Genomic DNA, 19,772 nt, shown 5'->3' with positions numbered 1-19,772 from the left:
TCACTCTAATTTTCTGTCTGTCTTTGTTTCCAGATCCAGAACTGGTGTTCCAGGCCAGTTTGACCAGTGCTCAGGTGCTGCTTCCTGGGAGCCAGGCATCTCTAAGCAGTCTGCTGTTGGAGGGACACAGTCTGCTGGCTCTGGCCTCAATCATGTTTGCTCATGGTGGGATTGATCAGGTAAAATAAAAGATCTCCACTTAACTCACCATTTCTGACCACCGTAGAAACAGGATAGCAGTGATTCAAACCACACTACAGGAAACACTAATAAATATAGGGAACATGGAGCTGGATGGAATAAGGTGGCCTGAAAGAAGAGGCTGGGATCTCAGGACACTACAGCTGATACAGCTGAGTAGCCAGGATGGAGATGACCTTGACTTTTAAGGCTCTGTTTGAACAGAAGCCCTTGGACCTGCTGCAAGACAGACATGAATTAGCAAGGAGATGGACCTCTATTGATGATACTTGTAGTCAAGTTTTGGTCTAACATAGGGGTTGTCCAAGAATCTCTGTATGATGAATAGAAGGGAGAGCAGAGTGAAGCTCTGACTGCAGTGCTCCTGCAACTGTCGTTGAACATCTCAAAAAAATCCTAACTACGCGCCGGACGGTCGCTAACCTGCGCAGACCTCAAGCGGAAGTGCCCAGACAAAAAGCAGCTGTGATTGGTCCTTGGTACCCCTTTCCTGCTGTCAGTGTGGTTGTCCTTCTCGATCCGGTGCCGGGGCCCGCCACTTTTAAAAACCGAGGAACAACTACAATGGACAACTACGACGAAAGGTTAATCGGTCTTTTTGCCAACTCTATTAACTGAACCTGTTCTTCTTCGATGTCTAGCAACTCTAGATCCATCTCTGTGACAGTGATAACTTGCAGACACGCCATTGTTTTTTAGAAGATAAACACTCCCACCTCCGCCACCGAAGTTCTCGTGACCATCCACCGAAGTCCTTGCGAGTTCTCGAATAGGCTCCCCCTTGCGTCCCTAGAAATTCCAGACTGATGGTGCAGATGTAAACCAGCAAAACTGCTTCACGACCAGACCCAAGCGACATTTGATGTGTGCGGTTGCAGAAGTATAATCCGCCCTCAAGCCTTCACAGGAACAGCTGCAGTCTAGGGGGAAGAGTAGAAATACATCTAGAATTTTTGAAATCTGTAAACTATTAGGTGACAATTAGAGTCTGTGATTGCTGGAAGATAAGAAGGGAAAAGATTCTGGATGTACTAGTGAACAAGGAGTGTCAAAACAAGGCAGTTCTGGTGATGTTTTATGGATGGTATGTGAGGAGTGGACTAGTCATGTTTTGATAACAAGACTACAGACAAAGATGGCCACTGTGTGAAAGGAGAGAGATGGACAGACCGAGGTTAGCCTGAAGGAGACGCTGTCTGAGATGGAGGTTGATAGTTAGGATAAAGTATAGAACTGGGCATCTTCAGCTGAACAGTAGAAGTCTGTTTGAGGGTCGTGGTTTTTATACCAGGACTCTTTTCACTGTTCTTTACGCTGTTTGGAACAGGTGATGATTCAAGGTCAGCAGGCAGGAAGTGTGCAGAGGACTGTCGACCCACAGCTGCTGAAGATGGCGCTGGCCTCCCACAGCAAACTGAGAGCTGCACTCTTTCCCTCTGGATGTTTTGGGAATGGCCCATCATCTGACATCTCCATTTATCAACTCCTTCAGGTAAACACTCTGGGGGTCTAAAAAAAAAAGAAACTTTTTTTTCTTCAACTGTCGAATAAATGCCATGTCTGGTCAGCTGCATTCATGGAGGTAGAGGTCTTCTTATTGTATTTATCCTGTTCTTTTGCAGTCTCTCCATCCTCTTGACGTATCCAGACTGTTTGCTTGGCAGGCGCCAAACACTCTGAATTCTACTGGTAAGCCTGGGCGGGTATTTCTTACATTATGGGAAACTTTTTCCATAAATCTTAGCACATCTTGGGGACCCCCTGCACTTATGGTGACCATGGCATGATCCCCATGGGTACAAATGCTGTTACTTAGGTTTAGGATTGAGGTGTGAATTGAGTTCTATTTCATCCCTACTGACCGCCAGAGGCGGTGCTTCAAGCACTGAATGATCATTCTTGCGCATGCGCAGGTCGAGTATTAATGACAACAAAGTCAGCTGTGACCTGCCGGGGACCCACGTGACTCTATATAGTCACGTGGCACCCGGCAATCAATCCCTTTTGTTCTTCTCGCGCGCAGGTGTGTTGAGTACCGGAGTGTGGTCGTGTGAAGCTGGTTGCTTCTGTGTATACCACTAGTTTCCTGGCTGCTTGTTGCTGGTAGCCCCGTGACCGGGTTTGGTCGGAGCTGCGGGTAAGTCTCGCCCTCCAGGCGCTGCACAAGCTGCTTTCACCTTACCAGATCTGCGGTGACTGGTAAGTTTTCGTTCTTTTCTCAGCAGTAGTTTACTGTTCGCTTTGATTTGCCACGTTAATTTTGTGGCTCTTTTGACTCACGGTAGCGTTTCTGCTCGCGCTGAGTTGTTTTCAGTTTGTTTGCCTAAGCCCACCAGTAGCGTTTCTGCTCGCGTTGGGTTCTTCTATAGTTTGTTTATCTACACTCACCAGTGGCGTTTCTGCTCGCGCTGAGTTGTTTTCAGTTTGTTTGCCTAAGCCCACCAGTAGCGTTTCTGCCCGCGTTGGGTTCTTCTATAGTTTGTTTATCTACACTCACCAGTGGCGTTTCTGCTCGCGCTGAGTTGTTTTCAGTTTGTTTGCCTAAGCCCACCAGTAGCGTTTCTGCTCGCGTTGGGTTCTTCTATAGTTTGTTTGCCTAAACTCACCAGTGGCGTCTCTGCTCGTGCTGAGTTCATCTTTAGTTAATAATCGATTTGCTAGTGGCGTTTCTGCTCACGCTGAGTTTGGAATCTCTGCGGGGGTTTTCCTACAACGAGTCGCCAGTAGCGTTTCCTGCTCGTGTTGACTTGTCCTTGGTAGCAGGCTGATCACGCCTTTCAGCAGTATGATGCTGGATAATTTATGTTGCTCGACCTGTCTGGCTCCACTTCAGCCGGATGACGGGCATGACTTGTGTCCCTCCTGCCTCGGTGTGGAACATCTCCGGGAGGCGCTGTCAGATGACGCTTGCCCCAACTGTCGCGTCATGCCCCGGTCGGTCAGACTGGATCGGTTGGCTGCACTGGAGCAGCCTACCGACTGGGCGAGCGCTTCGCCGCGTGCTCGTTTGCCGATGGGGAAAGCGGTGTGCAAACGATCTACTGTGGCTGCACCTTCGGTACCGACGAAGCGTGCTAGACGGACCGATGCAGGGAGGTTGTCCACCAGAGTGGATCATCTCACTACTGAGCTGGCCCAAATGAAAGCCCTCCTCCAGTCCTTTCAGACTGCTGGTGATCGCGGCACGGCTCTCCCTACCGAGCAGGATGAAACGTCAGTCAATGACGACGATGCTGTTTCTGTGGCGGCCTCTGGCACCCATTTCTGTGAGGACCTTCCGGAGCTGGGCTCCGGGGCCTCTGGGTCGGACTCCATTGCCTCCCAGGAGGATACGGGGGAGTCTGTGACATCCGCTATTCGAACGGCTCTTGCCCGTTTACAGATTAGTGTTCCTCAGGCCCAGCCTGCGGCTTCCAGCGCCTTCTTTAGGCGCAGTAGGTCAGAGACTGCCTTTGTGGTTCCTCCCTCGGCGGAGTATGTGCGGGAACTGCATGCTTGCTGGTCAGACACCAAGGCGTTTTCACGTCTGACGACGGATGGCAGGGTCCTGGCAGCTATGCAGGAGGCACCCAAGGTTGGCTTGGGGCAGATGCCAGCGGTGGAACCGGGCATTGCCTCTCTTATAATCCCGCCTGATGAGGCCTTGCGGCCCAATGCCCGTTGTCCGCGTCCTCAGTGCCGTATTACCGACGACCTTCTCTGTAAGGCCTATGACTCTGGGGCCCGCATGGGCCGGATTGGGAACTCTCTCTCCCATCTTATGCTGGCCCTGTCTTCCTCCTTGGAATCTGTTCCGCTGGATCATGCCACGCAAGGCCTGGTTGATGCATCTCTGCAGGCCTTTGCTCTTATGACGAGGGAACTTGGACGCACACTCTCCACACTGGTTCATGCTCGCCGCCAGGTCTGGTTGGCGCAGTCACCACTAACTGAGCCTTGTAGGAGGACCCTCCGGGCCCTGCCTGTGGTCCCGGGGGAGCTTTTTGGTTCAGCGGCACTGGACGCCTTGGACCGTACGGCTCAGGCCTCTAGAACGAGGCAACAGCTGGCAGGGCTTCACAGACGTGATCGCCAGCCAGTAAGCACCTGGGCAGCTGCGGGTCCTTCACGGAGGTCCTTAGTGCCTTCTCCTTCTCCCACTGAGCCCCAGGGTCTGTTACCAGGTCAGAGATCGGTCCGGGGACCTGCTCTAGATCGGAGGAACAGAGCTCGAGACCAGGCTGGGACGAGGTCCTTTCATCCCTTTTGAGCCGCGCAGTCTGGCCGGCGTCCTCCTGGGCCTTCGAAGGGCCGGGGGACCCGCAGATGATGCCTTAGGGCCGGCGGTCGGTTATTTTTCCCCGGGACAGCTCAGCTTCTGGGCTGCCCACACCCCGGACTTGTGGGTGTTGTCCACCCTGTCCCGGGGGTACCGTCTTCAATTCCGCCGCCGGCCACCTATCCCTGGCCGGGTCAGGATGACTGTGATCCACGACCCGGTGAAGGCACAGGCACTGAACCAAGAAATCTGCACCTTGCTGGCCAAGGGTGCTATAGTGCCTGTGGACCCCCTGCTGGATCCAGGGGGCTTTTATTCCACGTATTTTCTGGTTCCGAAGAAGACCGGGGGCCTGCGTCCAGTCTTGGACCTCAGAGGCCTGAATGTGTACTTGAAGGCCATGCCCTTTCATATGCTGACCACCAAGGAAGTGTTGCAGGCGATTTCCCCGGGCGATTGGTTCACTTCCATAGATATCAGGGATGCTTATTTTCACGTTCCGATCGCTCCGCCCCATTGGCGGTTTCTTCGTTTTGCTTTTCAAGGGAGGCATTTCCAGTTCAGGGTCCTCCCGTTCGGACTTTCACTGTCCCCCAGGGTGTTCACCCGATGTGTTGCAGCGGCCCTCTCTCCTCTGCAGGCACAGGGATTGAGGATCCTCCCATATCTGGACGACTGGCTCATTTGTGCCGCGACGTGGGACCAGGCGGTTCGAGATACTCGGTTAGTGCTCCATCATGTGGGATGCTTGGGCTTGCAGGTGAACATGGAGAAAAGCAGTCTGACCCCCTCACAGGAGACTGTCTTCCTGGGCATTGCCATGGATTCCATCTCAATGACTGCTTGCCCGTCACCCCAGCGGGTGGACAGTATATTGAGCGTGCTCCCGGAATTCAGGCGCGGCATGGCGCTGCCTCTTGTGCGGTATCTTCGACTCTTGGGCATGCTTACAGCTGCGTCCGCCGTAGTGCTCTTGGGGCTGCTGTCATTGCGGCCCCTCCAGATGTGGTTGAACAGCTTGAATCTGGATCCCACACGGAACACTCATCGTCTCCGAAGACTTCGGGTGGGGCCTCAGTGTCTTCAGTCTCTGTCCCAATGGAGGGTGAGGTTGTTTATGACCACAGGGGTCCCGCTCGGTTCCCTCCCGTGTCGTCGGGAAGTTGTGTTTACAGATGCATCCTCCACAGGCTGGGGTTCAACCTGGCGGGGTCAAATGGCACAGGGGACATGGTCCCAGCGGCAGGGCAGGGAACACATCAATGTCCTGGAGTTACAGGCTGTGCTTCTGGCTCTTCAGAGCTTTCTTCCAGGCTTGCGGGGGAAGCACGTGCTGGTGAGGTCAGACAACACCACAGTGGTCTTTCACATCAACCACCAGGGGGGCACGAGGTCAAGGAAACTGTTGTGCTTGACTCAACGGCTTCTGACCTGGGCAGCTCCACGCATAGCCAGCCTCAGAGCAGCCTACATCCCAGGGCCGGAGAACGTGCCAGCAGATTTTCTATCCCGTCAGAAGCCGCTTCCAGGGGAGTGGAAGCTTCACCAAGAGGTGGTGGAGTGCATCTGGAAGGTCTTTGGCAGGGCGGACGTGGACCTCTTTGCCTCAAGGGACGCATTTCACTGTCCCCTTTGGTTCTCGTTGGACAACAGCAGCCCTCTGGGCCACGATGCTCTGGCACACGACTGGCCCAGGACCCTCCTTTATGCCTTTCCGCCATTCAACCTACTTTTTCAGACTCTCCTCAGGGTACGTCAGGAGGGGCACAGGGTCCTGCTGGTGGCCCCCTACTGGCCAGCGAGGACTTGGTTTCCTCTACTGTGCGAGCTCAGCTCCGGCTCGCCAATGCGTCTCCCCTCCAGGAGAGACCTTCTTTCCCAGATGGGGGGTCAGATCTTGCACCCCGAACCGGACCGGCTCCAGCTCTGGATTTGGCCCCTGCAAGGCCGGGGTCCACCTTCTCAAGATACACTGGGTCCATAGGGCATACAATGGCTAATGCATGGGCGCCGTCCACGCGAGCTGTCTATGCTAACAAGTGGACGGTCTTTGCGACCTGGTGCCGTGATAGAGGGCAGGACCCGGTGTAGTGCTCAGTTTCTGACATACTGACCTTCCTGCAGGCATTGCTGGATCAAGGACGGTCCCCATCTACCTTAAAGGTGTATGTGGCTGCCATTTCCTGTTGGCATGTTGGGCTGAATGGTTGTTCTGTGGGCCGAGACAAGGATGTTGTACTGTTTTTAAGAGGTGCTCGGCGTTTGCACCCACCCAACCGCCCTGTGGCACCGGCGTGGGACCTTTCTCTTGTGCTTGAGGCTCTTCGGTCCCTCCCATTTGAGCCCCTGCCGTCGGCGGACCTCAAATGGCTCTCACTGAAGACTGCGTTCCTTTTAGCTATGGTTTCCGCAAAACGTGTAGGGGAGTTACAGGCTCTCTCGATAGCCGAACCCTGCTGCCGGTGGAATCCTGATGGCTCAGGCGTTACACTGTGGGCTGATGTAGCATTTATTCCTAAGGTATCACTGCCAGCAGGCAGCACCCAGCCTCTCCATCTTGCCCGGTTTGACTCCGGAAGTCCCTCTGAACCACTGTGTCCTGTCCGTGCCCTTGAGACATACATCAATGCCACGGCATCCTTCCGAAAGACAAATAGCCTTTTTGTTTGCTACGCTGGCTCACGGAAAGGTCAGGCACTTTCTAAGCAGCGACTTGCACACTGGGTTGTGGATTTGATCTCCAAGGCTTATGCCTTGCAGGACCGGCCACTGCCGGCGGGAGTGAAATGCCACTCTACAAGGGGCATGTCGACATCGTTTGCTGCTATGACTGGGGTGCCATTGGATGTTATATGTCGTGCGGCCTCCTGGAAGTCACCTAGTACCTTTACTCGGTTCTACAGGGTGAATGTGGCTGCGCCCCATCCGCTTCAGGGAATCCTCGAGCAGCATGCCTCTACATCACATTAGGTGGGTGGTGTAGTCGTTGTTCCTTGAATGTTGCTGATTCCTCGTGACCTTGTTGATATGAGTCATCCAGTGCTTGAAGCACCGCCTCTGGCGGTCAGTAGGGATGAAATAGAACGAAAGTTACTACCGTAACTACGGTTCTATGAATCCCGGATGACCGCCAGAGTGCTTGGTCCCTCGGAATCTCTGCTTTCGCGAGAAGATTGAGGGATTGATTGCCGGGTGCCACGTGACTATATAGAGTCACGTGGGTCCCCGGCAGGTCACAGCTGACTTTGTTGTCATTAATACTCGACCTGCGCATGCGCAAGAATGATCATTCAGTGCTTGAAGCACCGCCTCTGGCGGTCATCCGGGATTCATAGAACCGTAGTTACGGTAGTAACTTTCGTTTTGGTTGGGGTTTTGTTTATGGGGTAAGGGTCAGGGTTAGACAGCAGAAATGATTTAGAAATGAATGGAAAGTCCCCACAAGGATAGAGAAACATGATTGAGTGTATCTTTGTTTGTATAATTTTTTTTAGGACAGTTTTTGTCTATCCGAATGACCTAAAAACTTCTCATACGCGCAATAAACGTAAAGTTTCTGATTACTGAGGTCTTAAACGAGATTTTCTCTCCAGTTCTCCAAACAAGAACATAACAACAGTCACAGCTTCCCTTGAATTCAGAGTGAGACTCATCATTTATGTATTCTCTACAGAAACATCGGAGCTGCCTCATTTTTCCAGCTCTCAACTGGTTGGCAGGTTTGCTCTGGTAGAAAAACTAGACTATCTGTACTACATTCATCATGGCCGTCCCTCTTTCGCATATGGGAACGTTGTCATCCAGCAGCTGGGTGTCTGCAGTGACGTCCAGTCAATGTGAGTTCACGTCCTGTCTCCTTTATTCTCTCGGCAGCTCCTCGTTAGGTCAGGGAAAACAGAAAAGGTCTTGTTTGTTATTATGGTTTTATTCCACAGGCTGCAGAAGGTCTGGTTGCAGGTGTACAGGTTGGCTCTGAAGTGTTTCAATGTGCCGTCTGTGACATCGTCAGCCGTCTGTTTCTGTGAGCTGCTGGGCATCTGCAGCCTAAAGCTGAGGGTGGACATCAGAGCCATGAACACCGTCCTTCAGCACTGGAGCCAACTGGAAAAACACACACAAGCCAAGAATCTGCTCATTCTAAGTAAAAAATATGACACAAAAAGCAACTGAGTATCTTTTTCCGATGAAAATGTTAAACTGCTGTACTAAACTGTTTCAGAGTCTAAAGCTGTAAAGCTGGTGGATGCAGAGCCAGGAGTGGCAGAAGAGCTGCTTGGTTACCTGGAAGCAGCAGTGATGGAAAGTCTGGAGATGAGGGGTATCAGCAGGTCAGCCACTAACTGTCCTACACTCAGCTCTTTATACACAGATCATGGGCTAAGCGTATACCTGTTCAACTTTAAGCCAAAACAAGATCTAAACAACTGATCCTATAAAAAGTCAGAGGTTTTTATGTTTTATATGTTGTTGGATCTAATCTGATCTAATTACTTTAGGCTGTTAGCAGATCATCCTTAAAGGTAGAGGATGTTCTTTTTTCGGGTGGATCATCTAAATTAGTGGTTCTCCTAATTGTCAATCATTCTGGTGATATGTTCATGTAAGGCCGTCCTATGTGCTCGTCCCCACACCAGGGTTGGCAAACCGCGGCTCCAAAGTTGTATGCCGCATGCGGCTCTTTGGCATCCTCCTTGCGGCTCCCTGGAGCTTTTTCAAAAATTTATGAAATTGCTTTTTTATTTTTTTATTTTTTATGGTGTGCAGGAGGTCAAACAAAAATAAATTATGTTTTCCACTGCTGTAAAAATTTGTATAATAAATAAATTTAAACAATAATTTGCGTCGTAGCCATAGAGATCAGAGGTCATAACTTGCAACCAGAGTGGCGTGGTGCCAGGCAAACAAAGCTGCAGGTGTGTCTCGGACCATCGATTCTAAAGGAAAAAAGGAAGATAGCCGATGAGAAAAGAGGATTCAAAGAATGGACTGAATAATTTGCTTTCATTATCAATGCAGGCAATTGCCTGCATTTTTGCTTTGTAATGAGAGGTTGTCAAAAAATAAAAATAAAAATTTGGAAAGGCATTTCAAGGGAAGCCTAAATAATGCAGCTGACCATCAAGTTGGGAGTGAGAGAAAAAGTGTGAGTGCAGAACTTCTGGATAAATTAGAGGAGCGCAAAAATAGATTTAAGAAGTGGATTGCATCTCCAAACTCCACTACTGCTGCTAGTTTTGTTGCAAGCATAGAAAACCAGATCAAACAGGCAGCGCTCTGATGCGGGTATGTGAAACTCTCTTCCATTTTTTTCCCCAAATCCTAAAAATATAAATGTACCAAGGAATGCTGATTTCAGGGTTAGAGAGCTATGCTCTGATGGATGTCAGTTCCTGCTTGGTTCCTCATGACTCAATCAACTCCTCTCAACAAAAACACGTCCAATATAGAAATATTACTTTATTGTGTTTTTATAATTTCATTACTGCAACTAAACTTAAACCGCGTGATGAAGGGTGGTGAAGCGATGGGGACGTTCACTGATCCTCCATCACCTCATGCTGCTATGTGACATTTGCTCCAGGATGAAAATTTAATCATGAATGCTAATTATATATTTAAGCCCACATAGTCCTTTTCTATAGTGTAATAATACACCTAGTGTTTCCATACGAGGCATATATAAGACTTGTACATTTTTGCGGCTCCAGACATTTTTATTTTTTGTCTTTTTTGGTCCAGTATGGCTCTTTGAGCAGTTTTGGTTGCAGACCCCCGCTCTAGCACTCGTTTAATGGGCGTTCCCTCTCGGGAGCAGTTACAGGGTTGTGCATGTGCATTTTTTTTTTTTTTAAGTGGAGATGGCGGGTCTTTTCAGAAATTAGTGAAAATGCTCTGCTATACCTTTAAAAAAACAGGAACGAATCATGTGTCACTTTTTATAATACTTTTTCTAATTCAAGGTAATGCATCCTGCTTATGTAAAGAAAACAATGAGCATGTTTGATGAAATATGGCCTTTGTTACTATGAAATAATAACTGAAATATTAATAAAGACCAGCAGCTGTCACTGCGCTGATCAGCTTCTAAAACTTGGTTTAAGCAATGAGCAGTGATGACGGCGCTCTGCCTCACATCACCACTCACTGATTGGGGAAAGAGGGCATGGCCAGGCACGCCTCATTCAAGGTGGCTGCATCATGAAGGGGGCAGGTAATGACCGCTCTGATCCTTCATGGCCATTTTTCTGCTCAGCGGTTTCTGGTCAGAGGTTGATTTTAACCAGGCAATAAACAGTTTCTTTAGATCCAGTGGAACATCTCCAGGAAAGGATGAGCGATTCTGATGCTTTTAAGTTAAAAAAGCATTAAGTGTACATGTTTCTGTTTCCTTCAGGTTGTCATATGAGGCTGCTCAGGAGTGGGCGCTGCCTGTTCAGTTCTCTAAGCTCCACAGTCTGGAGCTTAGTCCAGTTTATCCCAGGCATTGTGCAGAGGACCGACAATTTATACACTTTTTATTGTTTGTCCAACTCTACAACTTCCCTCTACAGCAGGTAACATGTTGTGTTTTCATGTTTTATAGGGACTTTCCATTGAATTCCACTCATTTCTACTGAACCAGCATTACCTATATATATCTTTTCCTTACATAAACCAAGGTTAGTTAAGAAGTCCCCACAAAGTAGCCTATTTAACAAAAATTGGCCCTAAAACTGTTCCCACAATGTAGGTAAAAGAAGTCCACATACAGAATTATCCATCCTTTTAGGACATTAAATTGACTTCCATTTATATTTATTTATTGTCTATATTAATATCTAATCCTTTAAATCTGTACAGAAAGAAAAAATAAAACAAAGGAATGTGTCTCAGAGAGTGCAGGTGTGGGTGGTGGGGGAGTGTTCTGTGAGGTTCGTGAGGTAATCTTCTGTCCATGATAAACTCTCTAAGGTTGTATTTTTCCCTTCCAGGTCAGGTCCATGCTCCGTCTCTTTGAACCCATTTTGCAGGCTCACCTTACCGTGGCATTTCAAGACCTGCAGGTGCAGAGTCAGACGAGGGACCAAGAGCCGCAGGAACAGTTGTGGGTTCCGAGAAGCGAAGAGGCGGCTGGGAGCTCAGACCTTTTCCAGATGGTACTGCGGAGTCAGCAGGAGCAAATACCAGTCAGGTTTCTCCTACACGAAGCAATGGTCCAGCGCTGCCCAGTGCTGGCAGTTCTTGCTGCGTGTCTGAAGGTAACTTAACAACCCCGGATTCTCGGTTTACATTAGAAGTTGATGGTTAGAGCATTTGACAATGGCTGAAACCACTTGGCTTTAGGTTGAATAACAAAATCCTTACCCAATTCTTCAGAAATGTTTGTCAAAGTTTAATCCTTTGTTGTCTGCTAACTGTATTGAAATCATCCTAATCACACTTTTAGATTATTTTACCCTCCTTTTCTCTTATGTAAGCATATTTTCTCTAAGCCTGTGTTTATTTTTTTTTTATTCTTATACAATCTTCGTCCCATGACTGTAGTCAGCAGCCCCACCAACCTCTTTTAAGGCTGGTGTGAAGAACTTCATAGGTTCCATATTTACTTAAATTAAATCTATGTAGCTTTTTTTTCTAACTCCAGCAGAGTTAAAGAAGATTTTCCAAAGTATTCTGGCTCCATCATTCCACAGAAGGCTATAGGAAACCCAGGGAAAAGTCAGACATCCACTATCAATACTGCAAGCAATAGTCTCCTGCTAAATCACACAGACCCTGTTTTTTTCTAGTAGCTATTATACTTAATGATGATGATCTTACAATAATCTTTAAAATCCTTAAAAATGATCAGCCAAGTTACGTCTTCTTTTAATACATTCTAGTTAAAGTGATTTAGTAAACAGGAAGCAGTCAAATGCAGTAAATTGTCTGATTTAATAAAGTATTCCTACATTGAAAAATGTAAAACCACTATATTGTCTTTAGATAAGGAAAAGGTCTTTGACAGAATTAACTGGAAATTCCTCCTAACATCTTTGCCCAAATTTTATTTTGGAAGCTTATTAATAATCTGGTTAAAAGAATATACATATCGCAACATTGTTTTTTAGCAATTGCAATTTTTATAAAAGCACTAATGGCAGGAATTGGGCATACTAAACTTACTCAGATAATTAGATTGTTAAAATCTTTTCCAAGAGTTTCACATCATTCTATACATTTGACAAAATCTGTAATTTCTCCATTTCGCTGTTATTGCCATGCACCTGCAGTCAGAGAGAATTCCATATTTAGTGTAGATGTTTTTGGATAGATAACCTCGTCAGACGGATATCTCTACCCCTGTCACTTAACCCATTTAGGCCTAAAACGCCTGGAAAAAACACCTTAAAAACCTATGGCCGATTTTAAAAAATACCCCTAAAACCTGAAGTTTTTCTGTAAATTCAGCAACTGTGTCAACGCCTAGTAAATTATTGATATCTCAGCTTCTGTAGCAGATAGAACTCAAAATATATTTTATCTTTGAAATTCTTCCAAAAAAAAAAATGTGAAAAGCAGTAATCAAAAAAAAAAAAAAAATTCAACCTTTTATTTTTTCCATATGTGATCATGTCTTCATTGAGAATGTGCAATATAAAACGTTTTTAAAATAAAGAACAAACACTACATAAATAACTGATGATTACTTATTAACAGTATTATTATGCATAATAATGCATATGTCTGTGTTATAAATTGCATACAACTTACCTCCAGATGGCCACAAATCTGTCCCGGGACATATTTTGGGGGAACTGCGTCCTGAAGAGAGGTTTACTCTGTCGCCAATAATCTCTTCGTACTGGCAACACAAGAAGTCCTATGCCCATACACAGCCCAATAAATGTCTTCATCTCCGTCACAGTCACGGGTGACCACTTTGCCATCTTTGCTCTTGTTGGAGTTTGGTTTGTTTGGTCACTGTACCTATTCGTCTCGGTAACAAGATGCATCCAAAGTTCTTCATTAAAAATATGCTCAAATGCCTGCAGCGGTGTGGCGTCTGCAGGCAAATCAACTTTCACTCCAGGTGTGCGGTTGAAAACACTCCGTGCATTGCGCTGGTAGTTCGATTGGTTCAGCGAGTTCAAAGTCATCATTTTCATCTATACCGTCATCAAAGCCGACACACTCCTCAAAATCACTGCCTTCCGACATCTCTTCTCTGTCAAACTCCTCCATGTTTGCTTGAAAAAAACTTCTTTCTTCTTGCTTGACTTATATGCTCTCCCGGCGTCAATGGTAGAATTACGCAACAGCGCCCCCGGCTTGAATGGTAGAAATGCGGTTATGCTTTCCCGGCCTAAATGGGTTAAGGGACGGGTTCATTTAATAAGAAATTGATATTATAGCCAAAAAAATAGCTTATTCTCAGAATCTCAATAAACCGTCATCTAATTTGTTAGATCTCTGGACTGTTTCATCTACCGGAAAAACTGTTTTCCTTGGGGAGATAAACCCCCTCGCATTAGCCAACAAATGCTACGAAAGACTTCAGATAAAGGAGAACTAGATCTACCTAACTCTCATCTGACCTTGGTGAATAGTCTACAACAGATCTGAAAATGGTTAAATATAATCCCTTAGATGAGTCCTCGTTTTGCAATGATATCCAGATTAGAGACGTATTAGCTTAAATGTGGCACTTAAATGTGGCACACATCAGGGGGTATAAATAAATTTCTGCCTGACAAAAACACACAAAAGTAAATCACTTATAGCCTCAAAGCTATTAGATTTAAGAAGAAACTTTTGGTACGTCTGTAAAGGTAAGATGTCATAGAATGGTTTTCTGGTGTCAGCACCATTGTAGCTTTGACCCTGCCTGAAATATTAGGGACAAAATACAAAATATTTTGAATTTTTTTAACCTCGACAAAATTTTCTTTGAAATAAACATTGCAAAACACTACCAAAATATTATTTATAGCACAAAAAAGTAGTACAGACTTTTAAATCTAAATGTTGTGTAAAAATATACCAAATTTGGACTCAATCAGATGAATCATATTTATTTTAGAATGGTATTAGTGAGAAATTTCTTAGGCGGAGGGGCCATTTTCTCACATTTATCCAAAAATGTCACCAAACTGTGCCAAAAGTGTTTTTTACATCAATACTGGGGGTTTGTTAAAATTACGAGGTCACTCGTAGCTGGACCCACCGGTGGGTCCGTAGGGTTCTAGGGGTTAAAAAGCTCCATATCAGCTGTTCTCGGTTTTCACATATCCTATGCAATCACTCAACCATCTAGAACAGCCCTGATTTCCTACAAACAATATGATCCACCTCACACACTGGAGGGTAAGGGAACTGAATACCTGGAACATATTTGAAGGAACTGATTTTAATTTAGCAGAATTTTTTTTTTTTAAACAGTAGATACATTTAGCATTTTTTGTAAGTCTAAGTGGGTTAAGTTTGTGGTCCAACTGTTTTATTTGCTTTACAAGCTGCTTTTATTATGTTATTGTATATATTACTGAAGTGTCCTATACAGATCAGTCTACCTTGCCCTGATTTACAGGTTCTGTGCCAGTAGGTGTGAGTAGTTAGTTATATCGCTGGTAGTGTGGGCCCTCCCAGCCCTCGATGTATCGTTTTTTTCTGGTCTGAACTTGGTACGTCCTATCACTGATTACAGGTGTTAATTATAGTTATTGTTATTAAATGCTATTGGCCCAATAATAAGTCCTGCTATTCTTCCATTATCTTTTTAGTTCTAACTTTTGGTGAACTAAAGAATTATTAAATGGTTTTAAAATATATTTTTAGATAGATATTGATAATCAAATCATCATTACTGCACTAGAGTGTGGTTTGCTGTTTAAAAGCAGAAAGTTGTGTTTTCAGAGACTGAGCTGCTTTGTGTTCTGGATCAAACAGTTTGATGTGTTAAAGATGTTATTTCTTTATCAGCATAACAGCTGTAAGAAAAGCTCTAGTTTGATCAAAAACTGAATGATGGTTTACTTTCTGGCCTAGTCTTGGTTCAATGGTGGGTAGACTGTATCCTACATATGTTCTGGGTTCAATAAACTCACAGCCTCATTACATCCTGAAGCGCTTTGTTCTGTGAGGAATTTAGGATTACTGTTTAATTCAAGGCATAATCTTGTCCAAGAGATGCACTCTGTTGAGTTAAAAAAGAAAAAGTGAAGCTTTATGGCATTTTTATGCCACATATTGCTGCAGAGTGAATGATCACATCCGCTGGGAACAGTTTGTGTTCTGAAAAGGATTCTGGGACGTTGTCCTGTTCCTGCTAAAGTTCACTGCTCTCTCTGGTCTGTGTTACTGACAGACAGCAGAGCTGCTGCCATGCCTGTGTGTGTGGATTCTGACCTCTGTGGATAACAAGACAGCAGAAGAGGCCACATCACACCTGGCTGAAGCCCCACAGCACCATGAATGGACCCTACATGACCTGTCAATCATCTGGAAGACTCTGCTATGGCGGGGTCATTTCAGGATCCTCCTGCGAGGATTTGAACTTTTCCAGCAGGTAATGGTGTGTTTGATTGTTCCTATGTTTATAATGGTGTTCTTTCTGCTAAATGAAAATCTTTACTGCTGCAATATCAGTGGTTTTGTCTCTTTCTTTTTTCCCAGGACTGCCCTCTGGTATTGGTGCTGAGAATGTTTGAGCTGTGTTGTGATTACAGGAACTTTACGGAGGCTAAAACAAAGTTGATGGACTTTCAGAGGACGCTGATTGCTGTGAGTCTGAATTGGTCTCTACACTTCAATAACAGAAAACCGAAATGCTCAGCTCTCAATATGATAAGACTAGGATACAGAAATTTTGAACCTGACTACTAACCTTAGAGAGCAACTGCTCACCCTAGAGACCGAATGCTCAACCTAGAGACTGAAAGATAAGCCTAGAGACAGACTGGTGATCCTTGAAACAGACCGCTGACCCTAGAAACTGAGTGCTCACCCTAGAGACAGACTGCTAACCCCAGAGACCGACAGCTAACCCGAGAGACCGACTGCTAACCCCAGAGACCGACTGCTAACCCCAGAGACCGACTGCTAACCCCAGAGACCGACTGCTAACCCCAGAGACCGACTGCTAACCCCAGAGACCGACTGCTAACCCCAGAGACCGACTGCTAACCCGAGAGACCGACTGCTAACCCCAGAGACCGACTGCTAACCCCAGAGACCGACTGCTAACCCCAGAGACCGACTGCTAACCCCAGAGACCGACTGCTAACCCGAGAGACCGACTGCTAACCCGAGAGACCGACTGCTAACCCGAGAGACCGACTGCTAACCCCAGAGACCGACAGCCAACCCCAGAGACCGACAGCCAACCCGAGAGACCGACAGCCAACCCGAGAGACCGACAGCTAACCCGAGAGACCGACAGCTAACCCGAGAGACCGACAGCCAACCCGAGAGACCGACAGCCAACCCCAGAGACCGACAGCCAACCCCAGAGACCGACAGCCAACCCCAGAGACCGACAGCCAACCCCAGAGACCGACAGCTAACCCGAGAGACCGACAGCTAACCCGAGAGACCGACAGCTAACCCGAGAGACCGACAGCTCACCCCAGAGACCGACACCCGAGAGGCCGACAGCTAACCCGAGAGACCGACAGCTCACCCCAGAGACCGACAGCTCACCCCAGAGACCGACAGCTAACCCGAGAGACCGACAGCTAACCCGAGAGACCGACAGCTAACCCGAGAGACCGACAGCTAACCCCAGAGACCGACAGCTCACCCCAGAGACCGACACCCGAGAAGCCGACAGCTAACCCGAGTGACCGACAGCTCACCCCAGAGACCGACAGCTCACCCCAGAGACCGACAGCTAACCCGAGAGACCGACAGCTAACCCGAGAGACCGACAGCTAACCCGAGAGACCGACAGCTAACCCGAGAGACCGACAGCTCACCCCAGAGACCGACACCCGAGAGGCCGACAGCTAACCCGAGAGACCGACAGCTAACCCGAGAGACCGACAGCTCACCCCAGAGACCGACAGCTCACCCCAGAGACCGACAGCTCACCCCAGAGACCGACAGCTAACCCGAGAGACCGACAGCTAACCCGAGAGACCGACAGCTAACCCGAGAGACCGACAGCTAACCCGAGAGACCGACAGCTCACCCCAGAGACCGACAGCTCACCCCAGAGACCGACAGCTCACCCCAGAGACCGACTGCTAACCCCAGAGACCGACTGCTAACCCCAGAGACCGACAGCTAACCCGAGAGACCGACAGCTAACCCGAGAGACCGACAGCTAACCCGAGAGACCGACAGCTAACCCCAGAGACCGACTGCTAACCCCAGAGACCGACTGCTAACCCGAGAGACCGACAGCTAACCCGAGAGACCGACAGCTAACCCGAGAGACCGACAGCTAACCCCAGAGACAGACTGCTAACCCGAGAGACCGACAGCTAACCCGAGAGACCGACAGCTAACCCGAAAGACCGACAGCTAACCCGAGAGACCGACAGCTCACCCCAGAGACGACACCCGAGAGACCGACAGCTAACCCGAAAGACCGACAGCTAACCCGAGAGACCGACAGCTCACCCCAGAGACCGACACCCGAGAGACCGACAGCTCACCCCAGAGACCGACAGCTAACCCGAGAGACCGACAGCTAACCCGAGAGACCTACAGCTAACCCCAGAGACCGACAGCTAACCCCAGAGACCGACAGCTAACCCCAGAGACCGACAGCTCACCCCAGAGACCGACAGCTAACCCGAGAGACCGACAGCTCACCCCAGAGACCGACAGCTAACCCGAGAGACCGACAGCTAACCCGAGAGACCGACAGCTAACCCGAGAGACCGACAGCTAACCCGAGAGACCGACAGCTAACCCGAGAGACCGACAGCTAACCCGAGAGACCGACAGCCAACCCCAGAGACCGACAGCCAACCCGAGAGACCGACAGCCAACCCGAGAGACCGACAGCCAACCCGAGAGACCGACAGCCAACCCGAGAGACCGACAGCCAACCCCAGAGACCGACAGCCAACCCCAGAGACCGACAGCCCACCCCAGAGACCGACAGCCCACCCCAGAGACCGACAGCTCACCCCAGAGACCGACAGCTCACCCCAGAGACCGACAGCTCACCCCAGAGACCGACAGCTCTGGGGTTTAGTCTATTATTATTAGTTTCCATACATGCCTTTTTATATTTCTAAATATTAAAGTTCCCAAGAGGGTATGACAGGCTAAAAGTTGTGATCGGGCCGGCCTAAGCAACAAGATTATTACCAATAAAACGCAGACAAAAAAAGAACATTAACAGTGAGCTATTTCCTTTGGTACAGCTCAGAAATGGTGGTCCTACCATCGTTGGAAGCCTCCCCTTACAATGGGTGGAAAGTCAGGCCTCAGTGCTGCTCCTCACCATGCTGCAGCGTTCTTCTTCCCAGTACGATCTTCACCGGCTGCTGCAGCTCCTCGCTGATGTTGACAAACTTCTCAAATCAAATGGTGAGATGTTCACGGCTGTCGCAACAGAAGTCTTTCGTAGCCTGAGTAACAAAGTACCTCATGCTTCCTGTTTTTACCTCATTGTCTCACAGTAAGAATATAAATGTTCAGTTTTTATCAAACTTATTCTCTCTGAATATGATCCATCTTTTATCAGGGTTCTTGTTTACTGTTGTGTCCCCTAAACATCTTAATGAGGACTTCCCTGTTAAGAGCAGCAGCGTGCATTCAGCTGTGGTGCAAAGACTGGTGATTTAATGTGGATTCAAAATGGATAATTATCAAAATAAAGACATGAAAACATCTATTAATTTGAAATCAAATGTGATTTACTTGGTAAATAGAGTTAGAAGAATAAATAAATTTGATTATTTATTTGAACAGTTTGAACAGGAGGAAGTATAAAGCCAGGTTTATGTCTGCTCTGCGATGGACCTTTAATAGAGCTGATTGGGTTCTCAGTGTGATCTTCTGTCTTGTTATTTTTGTGCAGGTCCAGACTTCAGGAAGCTGAGTAAGCTGAGTCAGTTGCTCCAAGGATCGGGGGTCACTCTGCCACAGAGGCTGCTGCACAGCACCCCCCCATCCATCCAGGAGGAGGAATTTGCAATCATTGTGGATACATTACAATCTAGAGGGTGCTACAGCCAGGCGAGACAGGTGGCAGAGCTGGCTGGTCTGCCTGTCGATCGCCTCCTCCTGAGCCAGGTCTGAATAATATTAAGAGATAGTGGGACCAACATGGTCACACAATGTCTGCTTCCTGTCAGAAGATCTGCTTTACTCTAACTACAGGTTGATTATTTTC

General features: G+C 47.7%; 1 protein-coding gene across 5 annotated transcripts in view; it reads left to right on the top strand.

The window, feature by feature from the left end:
• Positions 1-19,772, top strand: part of spg11 (SPG11 vesicle trafficking associated, spatacsin) — a 49,309-nt gene that overhangs the window by 16,875 nt on the left and 12,662 nt on the right. For 2 of the 5 annotated variants that reach the window (XM_038274247.1, XM_038274246.1), the window contains exons 18-29: positions 34-179; positions 1,529-1,693; positions 1,824-1,890; positions 8,133-8,295; positions 8,395-8,600; positions 8,679-8,787; positions 10,854-11,013; positions 11,431-11,697; positions 15,786-15,986; positions 16,094-16,201; positions 18,799-18,964; positions 19,458-19,672. In XM_038274247.1, the coding sequence (XP_038130175.1) occupies positions 34-179; positions 1,529-1,693; positions 1,824-1,890; positions 8,133-8,295; positions 8,395-8,600; positions 8,679-8,787; positions 10,854-11,013; positions 11,431-11,697; positions 15,786-15,986; positions 16,094-16,201; positions 18,799-18,964; positions 19,458-19,672 (1,973 nt within the window). Of the gene's footprint in view, positions 1-33; positions 180-1,528; positions 1,694-1,823; positions 1,891-8,132; positions 8,296-8,394; positions 8,601-8,678; positions 8,788-10,853; positions 11,014-11,430; positions 11,698-15,785; positions 15,993-16,093; positions 16,202-18,798; positions 18,965-19,457; positions 19,673-19,772 lie in introns of all 5 variants that reach the window. The other 3 variants (XM_038274245.1, XM_038274244.1, XM_038274248.1) reach the window with 2 other exon arrangements.

This window comes from Cyprinodon tularosa, unplaced genomic scaffold (genome assembly GCF_016077235.1).
Source record: "Cyprinodon tularosa strain WSP-4 unplaced genomic scaffold, ASM1607723v1 ctg900, whole genome shotgun sequence".
NCBI classification, from domain to species: Eukaryota; Metazoa; Chordata; class Actinopteri; order Cyprinodontiformes; family Cyprinodontidae; genus Cyprinodon; species Cyprinodon tularosa.
Note: the sequence above shows the minus strand (reverse complement) of the source record. Positions and strands in the feature narration are given on the sequence as shown.